This window comes from Natator depressus, chromosome 6 (assembly GCF_965152275.1).
Source record: "Natator depressus isolate rNatDep1 chromosome 6, rNatDep2.hap1, whole genome shotgun sequence".
NCBI lineage: Eukaryota > Metazoa > Chordata > Testudines > Cheloniidae > Natator > Natator depressus.
This window is the reverse complement of record NC_134239.1, coordinates 20,234,338-20,260,255: the sequence shown is the minus strand read 5'-3', so window position 1 is coordinate 20,260,255 and position 25,918 is coordinate 20,234,338. Positions and strand designations below refer to the sequence as shown.

The following is a 25,918-nucleotide window of genomic DNA, read 5'->3' as shown; positions in this document are numbered from 1 at the left end:
GTCAAGGTTCCTTCCCCACTCTGAACTCTAGGGTACAGATGTGGGGACCTGCATGAAAGACCCCCTAAGCTTATTCTTACCAGCTTAGGTTAAAAACTTCCTCAAGGTACAAACTTTGCCTTGTCCTTGAACCCTATGCTGCCACCACCAAGCGTATTAAACAAAGAACAGGGAAAGAGCCCACTTGGAGACGTCTTCCCTCCAAAATATCCCCCCAAGCCCTACACCCCCTTTCCTGGGGAAGGCTTAATAAAAATCCTCACCAATTTGCATAGGTGAATACAGACCCAACCCCTTGGATCTTAAGAACAATGAAAAAGCAATCAGGGTCTTAAAAGAAGAATTTTAATTAAAGAAAAAGTAAAAGAATCACCTCTGTAAAATCAGGATGGTAACTACCTTACAGGGTAATCAGATTTAAAACATAGAGAATCCCTCTAGGCAAAACCTTAAGTTACAAAAAGACACCAAAACAGGAATATACATTCTATTCAGCACAGCTTATTTACCAGCCATTTAAACAAAAGGAAATCTAATGCATTTCTAGCTAGATTACTAACTAACTTAACAGAAGTTCTGAAGAGCATTCCTGATCTGGTCCCGGCCAAAGCATCACACAGACAGTGTCTTTGTTTCCCCCGCCCCAGCTTTGAAAGTAACTTGTCTTCTCATTGGTCATTTTGGTCAGGTGCCAGCGAGGTTATCTTAGCTTCTTAACCCTTTACAGGTGAAAGGCCCCTCTGGCCAGAAGGGATTTTATAGTTCTGTATACAGAAAGGTGGTTACCCTTCCCTTTAAATTTATGACATCATTATTATGGTTAATGAGTTCCATTCAATCCACTGGCTTCCTGTCATAGGAGAGTTGTGCAGATTTGGGGGTTTTTTGGTGGTGTGTACCTATAGTCCCTTAAAGGAGGTAACATGCTATTCATCCTAGTCTGGGGACCATTCTGAAGTAGGATACTGGGACAAATACCCAGATTGTGAGAATAGCCTGATAGCCCCAAGAGCTTGAAAGAACTCCTGTCTGCCATTCTGGTCCTGGCTGGCTAGAACCATATTTGCGTACTTTAAGAGAGACCTGTCACCACTCAAGGCTTTGCTCACTAAATCAGGAGAAAATTAGAACATGGAAAGTGATTTCTTTCTTTCACCCCTGTAATCTGATGCTGGTGCAGCTGTGTGGTGAATGGAGTCCTTATGTGCCTCTGTTCTGGACAAAGACTGCCTGTAGTGTTCCTTATTTTCTAATGTGGAGCCAGGATATGGAGTGGGGGAGGAGCAGAAAGAATCACCTTCCAACTTTCAGATGCTGAGTCTATTTCCCTGGCAAAGTGAGGGGGTCCATGAACAGAAACCAGACAGGAGAATTCCCATTACACTGCTGCTGGAGTGGGGCTTCACAGGAGTAAGAGGCTCCTCTGCATGTCCAGACATGCTGCAAGGTTGAGGAGGGGCAGTGAGCCTGATACAGACCACTGTGAGATAATCCCTGTATAGGAGAAAAGACCCAACAAATACTCTCTGAGGATGCAACAGGGAAAAGGTTTAAATGCTGAGATTTACAATGCTTGCTCATTAATTATATAAGTTATTTTCTTCTGCAGGAGAAATTTACTTTTGATTGTTGTTATTTTTGGATCCTGAGCTTCTGGAGTCTTCAAGACTTCCCCCGGCCAGGCTGCAAGAGGTTCTCATGTCCTTGGAAACACCTATGTTCTGGATTGATCCTTCCCGTGGCAGAATTATGGCATTGGGCGGGGGCAAGACCCTGCTATGCCAGTCTGATGCAAAGCCCCATGCCCTGATTGAGCGAGGGATGATGGCTTATGGCAGCAGGGTTTAGTTTGCCCTTTCAGACTCTGAAAAAACTACCTATAACACCTCTTGCATTTGGCTTTACGTTTGCATGACTTCTCTGATGCTGTTGTTGGGAGCAGAAGGAGCCAGCTAGAGCAATGCTGCATGGGAGGAGCCAGTGGATTAACAAATATTGTGACAATTGGGCCTATAAATTTACTCTACATGTGAGTTTAACTGCAAAAAGGGAGTGTCACAATAATGTATAATAACAAATGTGGATGGGAACAGGTGCAAGAAAACCAGATAGATAAACTGGATTAATCTAAACCGAAAGGCCACATTGATATAATCTAAGGACTGTTGAAATTATGCTTCTTAAAAACAGAAGATGTGAAACCAGAAATTAATGAACCAAAATTGGTGTGTCAGAGATTAGGCCAAATTGGCAGACAAAATAATGAGAGGATAGGCTACTCCCTTTTTGAGTCCTTTTCTAGGACAAGTTTTAAAAAGAATAAAAAGAAGAACAAAGGGGAAGAACAGATGGAGGATACCGAAGCAAGCTTCGACATCATCGCTGCCATCTGCAACATTTCCTGGGACCCCCAGCCTTCATTATTCTGATCCTGAGAAATATCCTGACTAGACTGGGCTAGAGAGAGGGAGACAGATGACTCTGCCACTCCTATCAGCTACAGCTGAATCCCAGACATCACCTGGAATTAAAAGACTTTAACAACTGTAGCAAGAACAGCAGCTCCAGCTCATCTCACCTAATTCTTTTCCCAAAACAACAATTATTACCACCTTTAATACCGTCTAAGAGACTGTCAAATAAAGGGGTTTTTCCTTCTAAAACCCTCTTCAGCTAAAGGGAAGGGGAACCAGGGATGTTGTTAAAATGAAAGCCTTATTTAATACTTTACATTTCAAATGTTTTAACTGCTTTTCCTCCTTTTCTGTACCTTTAATAAAAAGTTTAAAAGATTTTTAATGTTGCATTTGCCATGGTACTAAGCATGCTGTCTCCATATACAAAATCCTGGACGTTGTTTAACACTGTTTAATGTTGGACAATGACTGGATTATAGTGAAACCTTTGGCTGTATTTTCCATCTAAATTAATAGAATATGCCTCAGTATTCTATTAATTCCACAGCAAGAGAGGGAGAGTGGAGCTAGAAGTTTAAATGGAGTTACTACTGCACAAAAATGAATAAAAATTAAAGTTATAATACAGTATCACCTCGGTCTTACACAGTGCTCTTCATCCATAGATCCTTTACAAAGGAGGTAAGTATCATTATCCCCATTTTAGAGAAGGGAACACTGAGACACAGACCGGAAATGACTTGCCAGTGGTGACCCTCTTGGTTGGTGGCAGAGCCACTTTATAAAACAAAAGTGATTGGGAGAAAATAAACTGCCAACTTGTTCTGTCATTGGAAACACAATTTCTGGTAACCTGAGGTGCAGGCTTAGTCCTGAAGCCTCCAGCAACAACACTAGACTGACTGCCTCTGAATTCCACACATGACAATACTACCCATTTGTTATCACTTAGCAGAGAAGCTGTGGGGATGAATGGGTTTCAGTACTTCTTAATTAAAAACATGTTCAAAATCTATATAATTTGAACCTACTACTTAAAATGTTAAGGCAAATATATGTTGTCATGGGTTTTTTTTTTTGCACTAAATTAAATTTATAATGGTTAAATAAGACATGAACATAATACACACATATGGCCAGGATTCTGTGAACAGCTTCGTGCCTTCAACTCACGCTGAAGTCAATGGAAATTAAGGGTACTCAACATCTTATGAGATGAGGCTCATAAAGATAATTTCAAATAACCAAACATTTTTCATAAAAGCAATAGCAAAGTATATCCCCTTTGGTTCCATAAAACAACCCTTCTGCAAAAAAATCAGAGAAAATCCAAATATAATACTGTATTTTACACTGTAGATAGATAGATAGATATTTTATGACTTGGTTCAAAAGAGTACCACGAGTTCAACTGAGAAAAAAAATATTTCTGAAATCTAGGCTTTTATATTCTGAATGTTCAAAAGTAAAATACATTCTTGTTTCTATATATTTTGAAACTATCTAAACATGATCTTTTTTTCAGTTTATAGTGTACTTAAAACTGTATGCATGACCAATCTATAGTTAAAATCACATATTATGATAAAAATTTGAGAGATTAGTTTGTTAATTTAAGGTACAGCTACACTACAATTGGAGATGTGATTGCAGCTTGTGTAGGCATACCCACATTACCTTTAATCTAGTGCAGCTAGAAATATTATCAAAGATGTAGCGGCATGAATCCGGGCACAAGGTGTACAAACCTGCCCATTCCCTTGAGTACATATTCACATAATTAGCCTGTGCAGGGGTGCAGCTTGTGTATCCCTTTACAAGCTGCAATCTTATCTCTGCTTGCAGTGTAGACATGTCCTAGTAGCTGGCTGCATTAGAGCCTGTGTGGAAGCTCAAGTACTGACAATGCCAAAGAGTCTGTGCTCTCCATTTCCAAACGTGGGTGAGAAACATTTAAAACAAGGTATGATTTAGGGCTGTCAATTAATTGCAGTTAACGCCTGCAATTAACTTAAAAAATTAATTGTGATTAATCAAAGTTTTAATCGCACTGTAAAACCACAGAATACCAATTGAAATTTATTAAATATTTTGGATGTTTTTCTACATTTTCATATATATTGTATTCTGTGTTGTACCTGAAATCGAAGTGTATATTATTTTTTATTACAAATATTTGCACTGTAAAAATGATAAACAAAAGAAATAGTATTTTTAAGTTCACCTCATACAGGTACTGTAGTGCAATCTCTTTGTCGTAAAAGTGCCATTTACAAATCTAGATTTTTTTTGTTACATAACTGCACTCAGAAACAAAACAATGTAAAACTTCAGAGCCTAAAAGTCCACTCAGTCCTATTTCTTGTTTAGCCAATCGCTAAGACAAACAAATTTGTTTACATTTACAGGAGATAATGCTGCCCTCTTCTTATTTACAATGTCACCTGAATGTGAGAACAGGCATTTGCTTGGCACTTTTACAGCCAGCATTGCAGGGTATTTACATGCCAGATATGTTAAACATTTGTATGCCCCTTCATGCTTCGGCCACCATTTCAGAGGACATGCTTCCATGCTGATGACGCTCATTAAAAAAATGTGTTAATTAAATTTGTGACTGAACTCCTTGGTGGAGAATTGTATGTCCCCTGCTCTGTTTTACATGCATTCTGCCATATATTTCATGTTACAGCAGTCTCAGCTGTCCAGTGAGGAATTAATTTTGTTATGTGCACCAATATGGAGGTGATATGTGACACATCACCTCCATATTGGTGAACATAACAGAATTTATGTGGAGGTAGTGGGGCCGAGGGGTTTGGAGTGTGGGAGGGGGCTCAGGGCTGGGGCAGAGGGCTGGAGTGCAGACTCCGGCTGGGGATGCGGGCTCTGGGGTGGGGCCGAGGATGAGGGGTTCAGGGCTGGGGAAGAGGTTTGGGATGCGCAGGGGGTGAGGGCTCTGGCTGGAGTTGCAGACTCAGGGGTGGGGCTGGGGATGAGGGGTTTGGGCTGCAGGCTGCCCCGGGACTACAGCGGGGAGAGAGGACTCCCCCCAGCTCTCTTTCCCTGAAGCAGCACCTGGGCTGTGGGGGAGAGGTGCCTGTCCCCGCTACGGCAGCTCCGGGGCTGGTACTGCGGGATAGGTGCCTCTCCCCTGTCCATGGCAGGTCCGGACTGAGACTGGGTTGGGGCCATGGGAGGGGCACCTCTCCTCTGGCCACAGCAGGTCCGGACCGGGGCTGGGTTGGGGCTGTGGGATAGGCGCCTCTCCCCCAGCTGCGGCAGGTCCAGGCAGGGGCTAAGGGGAGGGGCACCTCTCCTTTGGCTGCGGCAGGACTGGGTTGGGGCCGGGGAGGGACACCTCTCCCCCAGCCATGGCAGGTCTGGGCAGGGGGTGGGTTGGGGCGCCTCTCCCCCTGGGTGCTGCAGGTCCAGGTAGGGGCTGGGTTGGGGCGCCTCTCTCCTGGACGTGGCAGGTCCAGCCCCAGGCTGGGACTGGGGAAGAGACACCTCTCCCCCCAGCCGCAGCAGGTGCGGGGCTGGGCTGGGGTCAGCGGGGAGAGGCAGCAGGTCCAGGGCTGGGGGAGAGGCATTTTTCTTTTTCTAAAGTTGATGCTTTTTTTTTTTTTTTGAAAGGAATTTTAAACAATACACATTTATTTTCCCCCCAGTTATCCCTAAGTATGACAGTGATCTTATAATGCATATACAGTCTGACTTTACCTTACTGTTGAGTATTCCCATTTTTGAGGTCACTGCTATACAAGATAGGTTTCAGAGTAGCAGCTGTGTTAGTCTGTATTCGCAAAAAGAAAAGGAGTATTTGTGGCACTTTAGAGACTAACCAATTTATTTGAGCATAAGCTTTCATGGTCTGTGTGTATAAAAACATCCTCACTGTATTTTCCACTTTACGCATCCGATGAAGTGAGCTGTAGCTCACGAAAGCTTATGCTCAAATAAATTGGTTAGTCTCTAAGGTGCCACAAGTACTCCTTTTCTTTTTGCTATACAAGAGATATTTGGAAGAAAGTAAGTTATTTGGGGCACTTGTTCTCAACAGATCAGATGTTGTTCCCATTTGGAACATGATCTTATACAAAGACTGGGGAGACCTGCTCTTCGGTAAGGCTAATAATGTTATTTTCAGTCAAAGTCCAAACTAGTAGCAACAAATAGGGTCCATGCCATAAAAGAACTATGAAAAGAATTCTATATGAACAACAAGGGCTTGCAATGAGTACAACTTGTAGGCTCTGAATCATTTAAACTTATCATTTTAAGAATTCTCCATCAAACCTTACCTCCCTCCCCCTTTACTTGCTTAGAATTGTCTGTTCCATTTCCTAAACCTACCCTTGGAAAAAAATTACCTGGGTTTGCTCTATATTATTTTTATATTTATTTGTTGTCTCTCCTTCCCCCTTTTACACAGACTACCCTCAAACCACCTCTTTACCTAACAGCATTACCTAACATCTTTCAGATGATGTCCCTAACCCACAAACTCCCACACACATGTGCTGCCCAGAGGATAGGGTTGGGACTCAGATAAAATTCCACTGATCAGTTATGGAGCATATCTTTTCATACTACTGCTGTCGAGGGCTGTGAAAATGCTGTCAAGAGTCTACCCAATTACTTAACTCCCTTTTCCACATCACCAATACCCATTAGTTAATTTCCTAATTCCACAAAACAGCTCCTGTTACCCATGATATCATTGTGGCTCCTGAAGCTATAATGGCTAATTACCCTCAACACTTCTGCTGCAGTATCTTTGCTTACTAGAAGATTAATAAAAATATATTTAGACAGAAGAGCCTGGTAACTAGCCACTCTCATCTGAAGAGCGGCAGTGGAATAAGCCTTTTGGTCATGTAAGTCTAGTCTCTAAAATTCCTTATCCTTTGAGGTGGCTTTAGGATAGGATTGATGAGACTGCTTGTTAGCAGGTGTGACCACCAAGGAATCCGGAACTGGGTAGGATAGCTGAGATCTTGATGAGGGACTTGATATTGTCTCTCCCCTCACTTGGCTGTAGGAGGTAACGGCCAGGATCTCCGTGAGGGTTTTCACTGGTTCTAGTAAACCTTTGTTGATAGAAGGGCAACCCTTTCCAGGGCAGGAGTCTGCAAAATATCAAAGAAGGCGTGCAGGTTTTCTTGCATGATTTCTGCCTGTACTCCTAGGGAAGAAGCTACCCTCCTCATAGGCTCCTGAAAGAGCTTGAAGTCCTCTGAAAGTGGGGGAGGGGGAAGATGCTGATTCTGGAGTGACAGCTTCATCTGGAGATGATGATGAAATATGAGACAGTGGATTATGGGTTCCTCCATTAATTCTCTGTCCTCCAGAGGATCCAACACAATAGGTGCAGAGATGGCAGCAGGATCTTGGAAAGAAGTTTACTACACTGGGGAAGGAGGAGAATTTCTCCTAGAGTGTGACTATGATGGAGGTCTAGAATCTCTCAGAACAACCCAAGACCAGTAAGGCCATGGAGGATACTACATAGTCTGAACCATCCATGGTGGGGAACACCACACTCGAGCTTCCCTATAGGAAAACCAGTCCTGTTTTTTAGGTCTCGTAACCCTGGTACAAAACTGTAAGGTGGTCTAAAAGATCCTGAAGGTGATACAGGTTCCTTTATTTCAGAGTCTGAAGAATAAATGTAGGTTTCTTCAGAACAGGAAGGAGCAGTCCCCATTGGAGTTCCCGGTGGTCTGGAAGATACACTGGGCTCCAATCAAACCGAGGGTCGGGGTAGTCAGAACATGAGTGATGTGATTGGTGCTGGTGGTGCTGACATAATGGATCAGAGAGATGGAGCTGTCTGTGATGAGTTGATACACTGGAACAGATAAGTGTATTGGTGTCAAAGGGGCAACGGAGCCAAGTCAGCCTGGATCAGCTGGAAAGCAGAAGGAGGACCTTGTAAGGGTGAAGACATCAGTTTAGACAGCCCGCAAGGAGCCGGAGTTAACCGTACTGCCTCAGATGGAAATGGTGAGTATTTCAATTTGTGATGTCTTGAACAAGCATCGGAGAACTTACTAGAAGACTTTCTAGGAGAAATCCGAGACTTTGTGTGCTTGTCAGCATTGGAATGCCTGGAGCACTCCAAAGAGGCTGATAGTGAAGAGTGACATTGCTCACCACACTTGTGCCTTGAATCAGAAGAAACTGGAGGAGTGCTCCTCATTGATTCCAAGTCCGCTGCCTTGTGGTCAGGGCTTGGTTCCAATGAGGGACGCATTGCCTCTTTCATAAGGAGAACTTTGAGACAGAAATCACTCTGTTTTTTAGTCCTGGTAGGGAAGGAGTTACAAATATGGCATCTGTCCCTCACATGGCCCTCACCAAGACAAATCAAGTACTCTTGTGGCTATCTGTAACAGAGATAACTGCCCTGTACATGGTACACTGCTTAAAACCTGGCTATTTTTTCATAATAAAATCCTCCAGGTAACTACTAAAAGTATAACTAACTAGCTTACTGACTACTACTAAATACAACTATAACAATATATACAAAATTTTAAAGATGCTGACTAACCGAAGCAAATGCTACAGGGCGCTCCAGCTCGGGGCACAGACAGTGAGAAGGAACTGAGCGGGAGGCAACAGATGCACTCCTTTTATGCCCACACCTCAGAGCATGAACTGCCTAATGGTACTGCTGGCAAAAGTCTCTGACTCGAGTGCTTTGGGCACACATACGCCTACAGTGGAATGTATATGTGTACAATCACTTGAAGGAAAACATCTCAATGTACAGTATCCAAAACCCATTTGTCTGTAGTGACTGAAGACCACGAGCAGCAGAAAAGGGCTATGCAATTCCCCAAAAGGGGAGAATGAGAGTCTTGGGTCAGTTTCAACCTCTCAAAAGTCCCGTCAAAAGGGATTATTCTGAGAAGAAAACAGCTACGTGAAGTCAGATGGAGCTGAAAGCTACCTGCCACCTCTGGAACCACTGTCTCTTTTTGGGAGGCTCAAAAGGCTGTTGGTGGAAGAAGAGCTAATTGCTGTGGTACATATGGCTGTTTCATGTGCTTCCTTTTAGGGGCCAGTGTGTAGATCCCAAGAGAATGCAGGGTAGCTCATGAATTTTTCAAAGTAAGAAGGGTCTCTTCAGACTTTAAGCAGACTAGCTCTGCCCCTACAAAAGGGAAGTCTTCCACTGGCACCAATATCTCATGGGGAAAGTCTGATCCCCCCCCCGCCCCCGAAACAACAATGACTTATTGTGACTGCTGTTGCCATCAATCTGGTGGTGGTGTCTGCTGCATTCACAACTGTCTGGAGGCTTGCTTTAGGCACTAGTTCACCTTCAGAACAAAGACCGAAGCTCTTCTTTCAAGTCTGTCAGAAGCTTGTCCATAAAAGACTAGATTTTCTTGTAGTTCCTGAAAATCATTTCGGGCTGTCAAAGCCTGGTAATTGGTGACTCTGAATTGTAAGCTTGCCAATGAGTAAACTTTTCAACACAATAAATCTAGTCTCTTTAAATCTTTGTACCATGGTGTTTATGTATTCTGGCAGGATTTCTTATTGGCTGCCTGTTAAGGTGCAGGAAATCCCTCCATGCTCCCACATGGCCCAATGTGATGCTACAGATGTGCCCCACCTTAATTTCCCTGAATGGAGTGGATATAGGTTAATTTAAACAGCCTGAGGAAGAAGAGGAAGAAGCCCACACATGCTAACAAAACAGTATGTCCTCTTTTAGTAAGACTTCAGGGGAGGAGTAATTTAAATTAGCAGTTCATAAAGTCCTCACCTCAGAACCCTGGTTCAGCTCCCATACTTAAAGTTCACAAACAAAGCCTCTGATTAGGCTGTTCTCTGTTAACCTGAGGGGAAAAAAACAACCACTCACAGCAGCTTGCATAGCTTCTACTTCCTTCTCTCTTGCTCAGCTTCCTCTTCCTGTTTATATCGCCCAGCCCTAAGGTGAGACATGGTCTTCTTGGTTACCCCCCATGCTGTTCTAGCTGTAGGCTCCAGACTGTTCCTTAAAGAGGTAGTACACTCCTTCACACCACCATCACCGCCAATGAGGAGGGCACCAGATGGGTATAGAAGAATTCAGCCCTTTTAGGTGGGACTTTGTATTTTTGTCCACCTTATGGGAAGTGGGGGGTCATTGTGGCTGGTGTTTACCACATCTCTTTTGCTGGATCCATAAACACTTCACTCACTGGTAAGGCAATGTTTCCCAGTGAGAAAGACTAGAGTATGTCCACTAAACCAAGACACAACATGAAATTAAATTAGCTAGGGACATAAAGGGTAACAAGAAAACATTTTACAAATACATTAGGAGCATGAGAAAGGCTAAGGACACAGTAGGCACATTACTCAGTGAGAAGGGAAACACAATAACAAAAAATGCAGCAATGGCTGAAGTGGTAAATGCCTTATTTGTTTCAGTTTTCACCAAAAAGGTTAGCAGTGATTGGACAACTAACATAGTGAACATCAGTGTAAATGTGGTAGGATCTGAGGCTAAAATAGGGAAAGAACAATTTAAGAATTACTTAGACCAGGTCTACACTACAGACCTATATTGGTATAACTATGTCACTCAGGGGGGTGAAAAATCAACATCTCTGAGCAACATTGTTATACAGGCCTAACCCGCCCAGGTAGACTGCTCTTTGTCGATGGGAGAGCTTCTCCTGTTGACTTAGCTACTGCCTCTCAGGGAAGTTGATTAATTATGCCAATGGGAGAAGCTCTCCCATTGGCGTATTAGTGTCTTCACTAAAGCACTACAGCAGTGCAGCTGCTCCGCTATAGTTGTACTTGAAGACAAGCCTTTAGACAAATTAGATATCTTCAAATTGGCAGGGCCTGACAAAATACATCCTAAAATACTCAAGGAACTGGCTGAAGAGATCTCTGAGCCATTCGCGACTATCTTTGAGAACTCGTGGAGAATGGGAGAGATTTAGTTGGAGTTGGTCCTGCTTTGAGCAGAGGGTTGGACTAGATGACCTCCCGAGGTTTCTTCCAACTTTAATCTTCTATGATTCTATCCCAGAGGACTGGAAAAGGGCAAATATAATACCTATCTATCTATAAAATGGAGAATAAGAACAACCCAGGGAATTATAGACCCATCAGCTTAACTTCAGTACCCGGAAAGATAATAGAGTAACTAATCAAATTGTAAGGACCTACAGTAACAGTCAACAGTAACAGTTAACATGGATTTGTCAAGAACAAATCATGTCAAACCAACTTAATATTCTTCTTTGACAGGGTAACAAGCCTTGTGGATAGGGGAGAAACAGTAGATGTGATATATCTAAAATTTAGTAAGGTTTTTGAAACTATCTCTCTGTGACGAAATGGGGATTTTCCCTTGTTATGTTGTACGTGAGTCTTACTGTTGAACCTATGTGAGTTTTACTGTTTTGCATGAATACTGTGTGTGCCTTCATTTCCCTGTGCGCTGCACCAATACCTCGGTGGTGGGAATGGCGGTGTGTGACTTTGGCTGAGACCTCTGGGGCAGGTGAGGCTGCTCCAGTTGCCTGCACCTATGCTATGACCGGTGCCCTTCGTAACCTGAGACCCAGGAGGGGGATGCAACCAGGTGACTCTTTGTCCGGGAAGTGAAACAAAGACAAGGAGGAGGAGCAACGGGGGTGTCAGAGGTCGGGTCACTGGAAGCTGGCAGTCTGCTTCGGGGGACTGGAAGAGGGGGAGTCCAGGACTTCTGGCCCAGCACTCCCCAAGATGGACTTGGCTGAAAGTCACTGATTTCTGTGCTAACAAGATCTGTTCTACGCTGTGTTCCTGTCTACTAATGAAACCTTCTGTTCTACATGCTGGCTGAGAGTCACTGCTGACTGCGGAGCTGGGGTGCAGGGCCCTCTGTCTTCCCCACAAGCCCCACCCAGGCAGACTCGCTGCGGGAAGCGCACGGTGTGGAAGGGGATCCTGAATGCTCCGAGGTCAAACCCAGGAAGGTTGAAGCTGTGTAAGCTTCTTGCCCTGGTGACAGTATGCTCAGGGAGAGGAGGCATGCTCCCCCAGAGTCCTGGCTGGCTTCATACAGAGTAGTTCCAGAGCATCGCCCTGGTGACTCCGTGATAACCACATGACTTTCTCACAAGCAAACTAGGGAAATACAATCTAGATGAACCTACTGTAACACAACTGGTTGGAAAAGCATTCTCAGAGAGCAGTTATCAATGGTTCATGGTCAAGCTGGAAGGGCATATTGAGTGGGGTCCCACAGGGATCTCTCCAGGGTCTGGCTCTATTCACTATCTTCATCATTGATTTGGATAATGGCATAGAGGGTATACTTATAAAGTTTTAGGATGATACCAAACTGGGAGGGATTATAAGCACTTTGGAGGACAGGGTTAGAATTCAAAATGATCTTGACAAACTAGAGAAATGATTTGAAATAAATATGATGAAATTCAATAGGACAAATACAAAGTACCACTCTTAGGAAGGAATAATCAACTGCATACATACAAAATGGGAAATGACTGCCTAGGAAGCAGTACTGCAGAAGAAGATCTAGGGGTTATAGTGGATCACCAACTAAATATGAGTCAACAATGTAATACTATTGCAAAAAAAAAAAGTGAACATCATTATGGGATATATTAGCAGAAGTGCTGCAAGCAAGACAAGAGAAGTAATTCTTCCACTCTACTCATCACTGATCAGGCCTCAGCTAGAGCACTGTGCAGTGCTGGGCACCACATTTTGGGAAAGATGTGGACAAACTGCAGAAAATCCAGAGGAGAGTAACAAAAATGACTAAAGGTCTAGAAATTATGACCTGTGAGAAAAAATTGGATTTGTTTCACCTAAAGAAGCAAAGACTGAAGGGGGACATGGCAAGAGTCTTCAAGTACTTAAACAATTGTTAAAAAGAGGACGATGATAAATTGTTCTCCTTAACTGCTGAGAAGAGGACAAGAAGTAATAGGCTTAAATTGCAGCAAGGGAGTTTAAGGTTAGACACTGTAAGGGTAGCTAAGCACTGGAACAAATTATCTAAGGATGTTGTGGATTCGCTGTCATTAGAGGTTTTTAAGAACAGGTCATACAAAAACCTGTCAGGGATGGTCTAGATAAAACTTAGTCCTGCCTTAGTGCAGGTGACTGGACTTCATGATCTATTAAGGTCCCTTCCAGTCCTACATTTCTATGATTCTAAAACTAAAGAGCAATTGCACTGATCATTACACTAATAAAATCTAAAATACTTCCTGTGAGATTCCTTTATTAGGTTCAGAGGAAAGGTATCCTGAAAGTGAATCCTGAGGAAGCTTATAGGCTTGATACTAAGGGTTACTACTGTATATAGGAATAATTTTTATGTATTTATTTATTTTTTAAGGAACCTGCTGAGACTTCTTAGATCAGGGGTGGGCAAACTTTTTGGCCCAAGAGCCACATCTGGGTACAGAAATTGTATGGCAGGCCATGAATGCTCACAAAACTGGGGTTGGGGTGTGGGAGGGGGTGAGGGCTCTGGTTGGGGAGTGCGGGCTCTGGGGTGGGGCCAGAAATGAGTTCAGGGTGCAGGAGGGGGCTCCGAGCTAGGTGGTAGCGTGCGGGGTGAAGGCTCCGGCTGGGGGTGCGGACTCTGGGGTATAGGAGGGTGCTCCGGGCTGGGACCGAGGGGTTCAGAGTGTTGGAGGGGGATCAGGGTTGGGACAGGGGGTTGGGGGGTGGGGAGGGTGGCTCGGGGGTGCAGGCTTGGGGCAGCGCTTACCTCAAGCAGCTCCCGGAAGCAGCGGCATGTCCCCCCTCTGGCTCCTACGTGGAGGCACGGCCAGGCGCCTCTGCTGCGGGCTGCCCTGTCTGCAGGCACCGCCCCTGCAGCTCCCATTGGCTGCCAGTCCCAGCCAATGGGAGCTGCGGGGGCTGCACTTGGGGTTGGGGCAGCACGCAGAGCAGAGCCCCCTGGCTGCCCCTATGTGTAGGAGCTGGAGAGGGAACATGCCGCTGCTTCCAGGAGCCACGCAGAGCAGCCCCTGACCCTGGTCTCCGGCTGGAGCACCGGAGCAGGGCAAGTCCCAGACCCCGCTCCCCAGCAGGAGCTCAAGGGCCGGATTAAAATGGCTGGCAGCCCGGATCTGGCCCGTGGGCCATAGTTTGGCTACCCCATCTTAGATCAAGAATCTGCAAAAGTTCCCAACATTTCTTTGCATGAGAAAATACCTAAGACAAAACTCCCGGACCTTATGAGAGGATGGAACATGTTCTTTTATTTGCAAAACCTTGTGGAGGCAACTTCTGCCTCAGTAAATTCTCATGAGAAGATTTCCCTGAAAAAGGAAGTGGCGATGAGAGGATATCATAATGACATACTAAAGGATGTAGCCCTTCTCTATAATTTTAAGGACACAGTGTTATAAGTTGATTTAAAAAAACACATTATGATTTTTACATACAATGTTTAGAGGCTAAGGAAATTCTAGAGAGCATTTTAAGATTGCTCATTTGGTCAGATTTGAAGACCTCAGCAGTAGAGGAGCTCCTCAACCCTCAGGTGGAAAGGTGGCACAAGCTATATACCCCTTAGAAGAGTACTCCTTTCCCAAGAACAGTTAGTATTAACTTCTAAGTAAGCAGAAAACCCCTGACTTCTAAAAGGGAATAATATCAAGACCAGCAGTTGTAAGATTTGTTGGCAGATGGAAAAAATAGGAATTTAGCATGTAGAACCTCTTGCCTCTTTATAACCTCCACATCAGAGAGCTTGTATTGAAGTGCACAGTCTCAATAAGACAAACTGCTATTAATTATTCCACAGTTCACATGGCGGGTACACAATTCCAAGATCTAGGAAGACAATATAATTAAGGTGAACTTTGAACATTTTCAAATAGAGTTTAAAAGGATAACTCCAGCATTTTACTTCCCTTGAGACTACCAACTGTAAATTTCACAATACATTTTGAGCAGTAAACATAACTTACCTTTGTCATTCCGGAAATAATTAGGTGGATTCCTTGTGGCATTTCATGTTCCTCACATATAACGTCTCCATAGTCATAACAAAGGAGCCTTGCTTTTTTCTAAAAATCACAAGAAGTAGATTCATTGTAAGTTTAAACAAAACAGTACAGAATGTATGGCATCTACCACACTTCTGAGCATTCAATGACTAAACAACAAACATAATAGTAATGATGGATTTTTAGATTTTATTAGAATGTTTCAGAGTACAGTTGGTTTTTTTTTTTCCAAACAATCACAAAACAAATAATGCAGGCCAACACTGTGGTAACATTTATTGTCATTACATTGCTACTTCCCTTCAGGAAAGTAATGACAGAGGCCAAAACATGACAAATATTGGTCGTGATTATTTAAAGGAAGATGGTAGTTATATTCCAAAATAATTTTATCTTAATCATAGAAAGCACCAAAAAATCAACACATCTTTTTTATTATGTTTTTATGTTGCTAGGGGGTTATATAAGGCATAAGGGGAACACTTGAAGCATAACAGATCTCTCATTAAGAACCCTATTTTCAAAGTAAAAAATCAAGTTACTTTTATACGGTTATTTTTTAGGGTCACAGGATACTCATACCAAAGAAAAAAGTACATTTTTGTTTAAAATGCATGATGGTATTGCTATTGCCAGTTTCCAGTGCAATAGCAACTTGTGCATATTTTTCAGAGTGGAGGATTTTTTCCAAGCAAATTAGAGTTCTGAATGAGTTTATTCTGAAACATTGAACAAAGGTCACTGACAAAAAATAGCTTCGATAGCATCTACATTCATTCAACTTTTCACTCCAAATCCTGTTCTTTATACTGAACAGACATTATTCCACTAAACTAAGTTCTTGGTAAACACAGAACAAATTGTATTTGGTACAACATTTGAACATTTTGAAGTTATAAATAAACAAACAAATGGTTTGCTTGATGAAATGAAAAACTGGAACACTTCAGGTGCCCTGAAAGAAATTCTTGGGACGCTGGGGCTTCATGACTGTCCTGGTTAACTCAGGTTGTATGATCACCCTATCTTTTACATTTTCATCAGAGTTTATAATTTTTATACAATCCTTATGAATGCTGAATGGGTGTTGATGGTATGTATGGGGGAACATTTTGTTTGGAACTTTTCTGGCATACTCAGCTCAGAAGCAGTCGCTGTAATCTGCACTCTTTACAAGTAAAAATAAAAAAATGTGCACCAAAAGAAACTGACTGTCATATAAAAGTTTCCATTTTAACCCTGAGAAGTGTTTTGTCCCAAGAGTTCTAAGTTGGGAACTGCCATATCCTTGAAAGGGTTCTAAATTGTGAGAACTCAAATATAACTAGATTCCATCCCCCTCCTTTAATAGCAAGAGCATTCCTTCCCTATCCTCTCTATACTATGTCTCTTCCAACTTCCTCATCCTCTCCTGACCCTCCAATGAGCACTGGACAATCCTGCCCCCTTTTCAGTAAGCCAGCCACCCCATGCTGCTGACACATCTCCTTGTTACCTTCCTGGATGCTCTCTGAACACCATATCAGTTTCTCCAAATCCTGTCTTTCCCCTGTATTGGTTCTCAACACGAGGAAGAGGCGAGGCATAGGCAAAAGTGGGAAACAGGGCACAATAGGAGGGTTGACCTTGGAGAATCACTCTACGATAGGGGTTCTGAAAATTTTCAGTGTGGACACACCTTAATAGAGGGATTGTCTCATGGACACATTTCCCACTTATTCACAATCATATAAAACCCCTGTGGCAACTAAAGCATTTGTTTATATGGAAAAGTAAAAAGAAAAGGAGTACTTGTGGCACCTTAGAGACTAACCAATTTATTTGAGCATAAGCTTTCGTGAGCTACAGATCACTTCATCGAATTCATCATTGCATCCGATGAAGTGAGCTGTAGCTCACGAAAGCTTATGCTCAAATAAATTGGTTAGTCTCTAAGGTGCCACAAGTACTCCTTTTGTTTTTCCGAATACAGATTAACACGGCTGCTACTCTGAAACCATGGAAAAGTAAGTTAAAGTAAGACAGTATTTAGGTATTTTAGCTGTCTTTAATACAATATGTGGACATCCGTAGGAGTAGCTGGAAATAAGGAGAAGCGCCACCTTGTGACTTGCCAGCTTCCCATAGACTTCCAACAAATTTAAGAGCTGCTGCACTAGACAAGAATATAATGCCATTGTTCTCTGAGTTAAAATTAGAGCTGTTTATTTTCAGTGCACGTGTTTAGCAAAAAATGGTTCTTTATCTTACAGTAACTATGGCTCTTCAAGATGTGTTGGCCATGTGAATTCCTTTCTTGGTGTACATGCATCCTATGGGTGCAAGATTGGATTCTTTTGGCCAGTAGTATCGGGCTGGGGCCATGCCTGCTAGATGTCCTTTCACCCCATACTCAAGGGCATAACGTGCCCCACTCACTTCCTTCAACAATAAAGTATACCAGAAGAGGAGGACTCTGTAGTAGTGGGGGAGGAAGAGGATGGGTTGTGGAATCCATGTGTACAACACATTTCAAAGAGCCACAGTTACTATAAGGTAGGTAACCATTATTTCTTCTGTGAGTGATTATCACAAATTGAGACAGTTTACACCAATTCAGGTAATTGTGTTTGGAGAGGAGGTTTTAGTAGTTAGCCATGTACATTTGGAGGCTGGCAAATGAAAATAATTTCCACCTGAATAGATAAGCATTGTTCAGGTCTTTCTCCATGGGTGTAGATTTGGGAGGTTCCTGCCACTTCAACTTCTCCTGGTCCATGGCTACTACAAATGACCTGGATACTGGGTGAAGGGACTTGGTACCTTGTATCAGTTCTCCTGGAGGTGCTGAGTACTGAAGTCAGTGCTGAGAGAAAGTGGTCAGCAGATTTAGTGGGTACCACTGGTGTTCTCTTGATAGCTGGTCCTGGGCACCAGAGGAAATCTTTTTAGGCCGTTGGCCCTTTGATATTGGAGTCCAAGATAAGTCGGATGTTTGATGATTTGTGTCTTGACTTGGCAGGTACCAGAGAAGGTGTCCTACACCTCTGCTCAAGGCTGGAGCACTGCTCCTTTCTACCTCTATTAGAGGTAACTGAGGCCAAAATGAAGGCAGATGATTGGGGCCTCTTGGTGAGTATAGCCCAAGAGCTCAGGTGGAATATCAGCTCACCAGGGTGCTCATGGAGAGGGACTGACTGGAAGCCTGAGGTTTAGCTATGTCCTTCCTTCCAGTGTCTGAGGAAGCTTGCATTGAGTGCTCCAGGAGAATAATTTTAGGTGGGCTTCTCTAGCTTTCTGAGTTCACTTAGAGAAGGAGCAATATATGGAATATTGCTCAGGAATCTATCCCTCTCCTAGGCAAAAAAGGGGGGGCCAACAGGGTGTCTCTCATTAAGTGACATTTACTAAAGCTTCACAAGAGAGCAGGCTTTGAATACAGGGGATTTCAGTTCTGCGATTTTGCTAAAGCCCCTGAATGGGGAACGAAAGGTGTGGGGGTCTAGTCTAAATCTAAATATCTGACTATAATTTTTTGGGGGGCGAGCAGTTGTGCCAATGGGTAAAAACACTAATATACACTACTATCTAACTAGCAACTAACTAGCTAGTCTAAAGACTAAGTAACACTAATTGTAGCACAGTGCACAAAGGTGCACATGGAAAATACTGAGGTTCAGTTTTCCTGCCATGGGTGGTAAGAAGGAAATGAGGTACAATTGGGCTTGCTTTCCCCTTTATGTCTTTGGTTAGGGGACACAAAGGCACTTAGGATGCAATTGCAGGCCAATGGACACTACTGGCCAAAAGAATCTGATTTTGCAGATTGGGTGTACGAGTACCAAGAGTGGAGTCCAAATGGCCAATCACTCTAAGAACAATAATTATTTCTCCTACGCACTGCTGAGGGCAGGATATAATAGTTTCTTTTTCTATAGCATCAGTTTGAAAAGTTTCATTCTTGTATTCATTACAATATATTGAATATAACTGCCTACAAGACTGATTTGAGAGACCACATTTTCAAACATACATGCAGTAAGTGTGCTTGGAAAAATGCAAGCACACCACAATTTCCTGCAATTTCGATAGACTGGATAATTGCCATAGTAACAGGCAGTTGAACATACAACTACCTATTTTTATAAGTTAGTTCTCATTTATATGTGCAAATACAATAGACTGGTGGTGCAAGTTCCATGCATTCATGTTTGAAAATTTTTCCCAAGAAAAGGTGAAGCAAAGCAGGACAAAAGAGAGTTAGTGTATGGATATAAAAGCTGCTTGATGCCTGTTGCCACCTCAGTTCCTTCCAACCACAGCAGTGAAAGCAAACAAACCTCTCCAGATCTCCTAGCAGTCTTCCTGGCATCTGATGCACATGTTCATTGTCTGAAGTGCTTAGGGGAGGAATCAATCCCCGGTGTGACGTTATTGACATAAACTGTGACTGTATAGATCATTGTTGCAACCAGGGTCCTATGGTTGCACCAGTTCTTGTACAGAGTAGGCTAAGTGGCATGTCTATGGAAAGGTTGTAGTTTGATGGTTAAGATTATGCTGTCTGTATGTATATCAGTTTTGTATTTGAAGTTATGAATATTGGCTATGTATTTGTTTGATTCTAAGTAGCCTCAGTGAAGCATTTGATCAGCTTCTTGAGAAAGGACTATTCTCAGTAAGTGCCCAATCAAGAAACAGTTAACTGACAATGGACTTTGGGAGACGTCAGTCCACATCTGAGCTTTCCTGGGAACGTTCAAACTAACATGTAAACAATGGCATTGGCCTGCAAAAAGCTGAATCATCCATAGACATGTGACTTGCCCAGGTGGCTACAGACTCCATCTTGTTGTTCTGATTTTGCACAGGAGAATAAAGGGGTTTCCGCCCACAAGAGAGAGAATATAAAAGGCGCTGGAAGCCCCTCCATTTTGTCTTCAGCTGTCTCAAAAGATAGCCTCTCCACCCTAAAGAGATGCCTGAAAGAAACTGGAACAAAGAACAGTAACTACAGGGGTGTGAGTGATTGCTGGACCCAGACTAGGAAGGAGTCTAGTCTGTGAAAGAAGCTTATCGGAACATCTCTGAGGGCGAGATTTACCTGCATTTAGTTTCTGCTGTATTAGGTTTAGATTTGTGTGTTTTTGTTTTATTTTGCTTGGTAATTTACTTTGTTTTGTCTGTTACTACTTGGAACCACTTAAATTTTACTTTTTATATTTAATAAAATCACTTTTTGCTTATTATTTAACCCAAAGTAATTAATTAACCAAGTAATTAATACCTGGGGGAGCAAACATATTTATCAGTGTTATAGAGGGCGAACAATTTATGAGTTTACCCTGTATAAGCTTTATACAGAGTAAAACAGATTTATTTGGGGTTTGGATCCCATTGGGAACTGGGTATCTGGGTGCTAGAGACAGGAGCACTTCCTAGGCCATCTTCAGCTAAGTCTGCAGCGTTTGGGGGATGTGATTGAGAGCTGGGTCTGTGTTTGTAGCAGGCTAGCATGTCTGGCTCAGTAAGACAGGGTTCTGAAGTCCCAAGCTGCCAGGGGAAAAGGGCTCAGAGGTAGTCTCAGCACATCAGGTGGCAGTCCCAAGGGGATTTCTTTGACCGAACCTGTCACACCCTGCACATTGTGCTATCTGTAGAATTCACACTCGGGTCCGCAAAGAGAGACAAAATGGACCTCAGGCCCTTCTATTACAAGAGGTCTTGTTAGTCAAGCCTCTTTGATCTGATAGTTCTAAAGGATGCTGCTGCACTGGTCAGTGCAAGTTCCAAGAGTGGGAATATGCAGGGGACACTCAAAGAACATTTTTGTAATTTTTTTTACACTTAAACTGAGGCAGGAGTGCAGGGTCACTCCTTACAAAGTAGAGATATTGGCTCTCCCCAAGCCAAACCTTCACCTTATATTATTATTACATAGCACAAGTCTCCCTAACAGCTGCCTTCGACACCACCAGTACCAGAAAGGAGCACCATGTAGAGCCAAAGGAAAGGGGAACCAGCCATGTCTTTGGAGAGGCAGTGAGAAGGGATGCGAAGGGGCTGGGAAAGTCAGCAGGGATGTGTGTCAAATTGGAGGGGAAAGTGGTGATGTGCTAGGCATGGTAGGAGCCATCCATATGCCCCATATGATGTCCCCATGTTCCACAGAAGGTGTTCAACTTTCCCAACAGAGGATAAAACAAAGGAACTAATATGTGACTATGGAACTTTTAACAGCAGTGAGAGCAGGAGGCAATATACGTGCGACGTCATCTTCTAGTGAGATCTCCTGACACAAGTGCACAGTTCTTCTCATGCCACTTACTCATTTCAACCAATAGAACTGCAGCATGCAAATTGGCCAGAGAGGGAGTGTTATGATTGGTTACCTCTGAAGTCACAATGTCTCAATTTAAGAATGAGCTGAACTATTGAGCTGGCCCTGTCTATAATCATAACAATTCAATATACTGATTATTAATAATTTAGTTGAATTAGAACCTAATTTCTTCAGATATACATGAAATTGCAATGGCATTAAATATAAGAAAAGTTCAAAGAGTCTGTTTTATTCCATTATTAACATCATTTGGGCCAAAAGAAAGATCTGACAAGTGCTAAATTTCTTAAAAGGGCCCATTTTAAAATTATGTTTTAAGTCAAACTAATTAAGAGATTTACTTGTAAATTCTCAGAAAATTAATTTAATATTCAAAGAATAAGTGTGGTAAATTTGGGGAGGATATGCTCCATCCTTCATACATAACAGAGGTTGAATCCCTTCTTTAAGTGCCGAAACCAAGACAGCCATAACTATACAGTCAATATAAGCACCTCCATAATATTTGCTTTTTGAAAACAGAACATTATAAAGGATCTGGAACCATGTGAGAAAGCTAAACATTACCTGGATGAACTCAATTTGGTTCTTTTCATTTTCTAACCAACTGATACTGTGTAAAAGCTCCTCTGCAGTAGGTGGTGCAATAGTAGTTGGAAGAGTTCCAAGGTTTTTTTTTTTTTTCAGAATCATCTAAACAAGGGAAAAAGGAACCCATATGTAATCTACATGCATTAATTTCTCTTTGTTCTGAAGATAAACTCTTTAAGCGTGGATTATTCCTTACTGAACCTCTTCATTTCGAAACATTTTTCCCCCCTGTATAAGCCTCCATGTTATTCTGCCTTTTCTTAAATAGCTTTTATTATAGTACCAATACTTAGACCCCAAAACTTCAAAGATTTCCACACGTGCTTAACTTTCCACACTATGAGTAGTCCCACTGAATTTAGTCTTTTCAGGACTGGGGCCCTACTTTGGCCTGGGGGGTTAACAACTGATATTTTCCACCAGTTCATCATTTAAGTGGACTGGCTGATGGAGTGGGAAAGGACTGGTTAGGTCAAAGGCTTAAATCATCCAAGCATGTCATAATACAGCTCTGCCACTGTTCTGCTGAATGACAATGGACAAGTCATTTCACCGATCTATGCCTCTGTTTCCCCATTTATAAAATGGAGATAATGACAAGTTACTTACTGTGTACAGTAACGGGAGTTCTTTAAGATATGTCGCCCACATGCACATTCTACTATTAGTGTGCATATGCTGCTCTGCACTCGAGTTTGGAGTCTTTTGGCCAGAAATGTCTGCATGGTATGCATGGGCCCTGCAGCTCTTTGTGCTCCTCAGCAAGTGCATAGAAGAGCAGAGTGAGCCAGCTATCTTCAATTTCCTCTCAACCACAGAATCCCAGGTTTGTTTGTTTTTCCTCCCCAGGGAACTTTGAGGCAGAAGGGATGGAGGGCAGGTCGTGGAGTGTGCAGTTGGACAACACATCTCAAAGAATTACAGTTACTGTGCAAGGTTAGTAATTTCTCTTTCTCCTTTGAATTATTCTCCATATGAACATTCCAGTGTTGGTGACTCCCAAGCAGCTGACCTGTACATTGGAGGTGGGAGCTTGGAGTTAAAAATTAATGACCGGAGCAGAGCCTTGCCAAATGCGGCATCTGACCTGGAGGCTTTGGTAAGTGCACAATGCTTAATGAATGTATGAATAGCTCTCCAGGTCACTGTCTTGCATATAACTGGGATAGATATATTCTTTAGTGCGGCTATGGAGGCTACTTGAGCTCTCAGTAGAATCAGCTTTAATGACAGTAGATGGGTCCTTTTTTGTAGTCGCATACCAAGTCTTCACACAGTCTGATCCAATTCAATAAATGTTGGGAGGATATGGCTTTGCCTTTCATCCTCTCTACAATAGCCACAAACAATATGTTTACACTGTACACTAAGCCTGAGCTCTGATTCAAGTTTGAGCCCAAGCCCTCCATCCATCCACACACAAGTCCATCAGATTTGGGTCAGCAAACCTTTAGGATCTGGGTCCTTGGACCCTGTTAGGGGACTGCATCAGAGCCTAATCCCACTCTGACTCAGGTGCAAGCCTTGTCATTTTTCAGTGTGGATATAGCTCAAGCTGCAGACTCAAGTCAGGTAGTTGTGTAATGCAGTGTGCATACAGCTGAGACCCAGGTCCAGCAACTGTAAACCTAGGTTTACAATATAGCGTGGATGCTCAAATGGAGGCTTGGAAATACTGAGTCCACAAGCTCAGGTCTGGCATACGCGGGGTTTACAATGCAGTGTAGATGTACTCAAAGAGTTTTGGTGAAGATCTGCAGGTTTGTTCTTTGGAGGTAGAATGCCAGGGTTCTTCTGAAATCCAAATTATGAAGAGCTTCCTCTGTTTTATTAGAGAGATCTATGGAAGAACACAGGTAAGTGGATTTGTTGATTCAGATGGAATTCCGTGACCTTTGATAAAAACTTGAGGTATGTTCTTAACAAAATCTTGTCTGGGTAGAAAAATATACAGGGAGGATCAGCCATCAGTGCTTACATCTCTCCTACCCTCCTTGCTGAGATAATTGCTACCGAGAAGGATGTTTTCAGTGACAAGTATGGAAAAGAACTTTTAGCCACTAGTTAAAAGCTAGGGCCCATGAGCACTGAGAGAACCAGGTTGAGATTGCATGGAGGGATAGGGTCCTTGATAAATGGAAACACTCTTATTAGGCCCTTTAGAAATGTTATGACTGTTGGGTGAGAAAAAGATAGATTGACCCTCTATGCATAGATGACGTGCTGAGATTGCTGTCATGTGTACGTTTACCTAGCTCAATGATAGGATAGAGTGTTTCAGTTCTAACAAGTAGTCTAGAATTGTCAGTATTGACTTCCTGAGGGTTCAGGGATTTCTGATGACACCAGTGAGAAAACCTTGTCCATTTTGCCTGGTAAGGTTATTTCAGAGTCCTTTCCACTGTTAACTAGGTGGTCTAGAACAGGAGAGGAACAGTCATTTTACACTCAACATCCATCCAAGAGCCAGGCTGTATGATGAAGGGAATTCAGGGCTCGGTGTAGGATCTTCCCCTTGACAGATGATAATAGGTCTGTTACCGGAGGTAGAGCCCTGGGTTGGGAAGCTGAGAACCTCAGGATGTTGGGTGTCACGACCGGGGCTTGAGTGGTCAGACCTACTGGTCGGAGCAGTGACTGTCATGCCTAGTGGTCAGAGAGTGATGGTCAGAAGCCAGGAATAGCACTGAAGATCAGAGCCAGAGTCAGGAAACAGTAGTCACAGCCATGGGTCAGAAGTCCAAGAGCAAGCTGAGGGGCAGGCTTGTCATTACAACTGGCAGGGATATTCATCTTGTTGTAAGGATAGTTCCTGGAACTCTTCCTGGGCCTACATAGGGTGCCTTAACTCATGAGGACTTATCTGGACTTCTCTGGGGGAAGCTGGATCCTTGTAGCCATGACAACCTGCGCATCACCAAAGCCATGGGAACAAGAGGCAGTGTCTGCTGAATCTAATGCAGCTTACAGTCCAGTTTTAGCTAACAAATGCCTGCAGCAACCAAGGATGAGAACTCATCGCTGGAGCCTGACAGCAACTTGTCATTGAAGACCAAGAGTTATCCAAAGATACGGAAATTACATCTTGCCATCAGAGGTTGATAATTAGCTAGCAGAAATTGGAGGCTTGCAGAAAAATAGTATTTTCTGCAGAATAAATCTCATCTCTTCAGCTTCTTTTCTTTTGGTGGTGTTCTCTTCTGTCTCACTTCTGGGTGGAACTTGGTATTTTCTGTCCACCTTTCTAGACATGGATATACTTGTAACTGGGGTCTCTCATAGCAACTGGAACAGATCCATCAATTATAGGCAAGCTTAGCCTATCTAGAGAGGTAGACAGCAAAAATCCATAAGTTTGTGGGTGGATTATTGGACCTCTTCCAAGGGTTGGAGTGCTGCTGCGATTCTTCTCAGGTGGTCTTAAAAATCCTTTAAATCATCCAATTGTGGGGCCATGGGAGGCACCACTTACTCATCTGAAAGTGATAAGATGGCTGGTCCTGCAGGGTCTACTGGGAGAAGTGCGGTTTCCTCTTCCTCATGATTACGGGAGACCTGAGCTGGTAGACATTTAGTTG

At 42.9% G+C, this 25,918-nt stretch overlaps 1 protein-coding gene across 1 annotated transcript in view; it reads right to left on the bottom strand.

Annotated features, from left to right (window-relative positions):
* LOC141989734 (solute carrier family 9 member C1-like) overlaps positions 1-25,918 on the bottom strand; it is a 293,130-nt gene that overhangs the window by 62,709 nt on the left and 204,503 nt on the right. Inside the window, exons 20-21 of the mRNA XM_074956659.1 lie at positions 22,317-22,442; positions 15,389-15,487 (exon numbers count right to left, since the gene is read on the bottom strand). Of these exons, the coding sequence (XP_074812760.1) occupies positions 15,389-15,487; positions 22,317-22,442 (225 nt within the window). The remainder of the gene's footprint in view (positions 1-15,388; positions 15,488-22,316; positions 22,443-25,918) is intronic.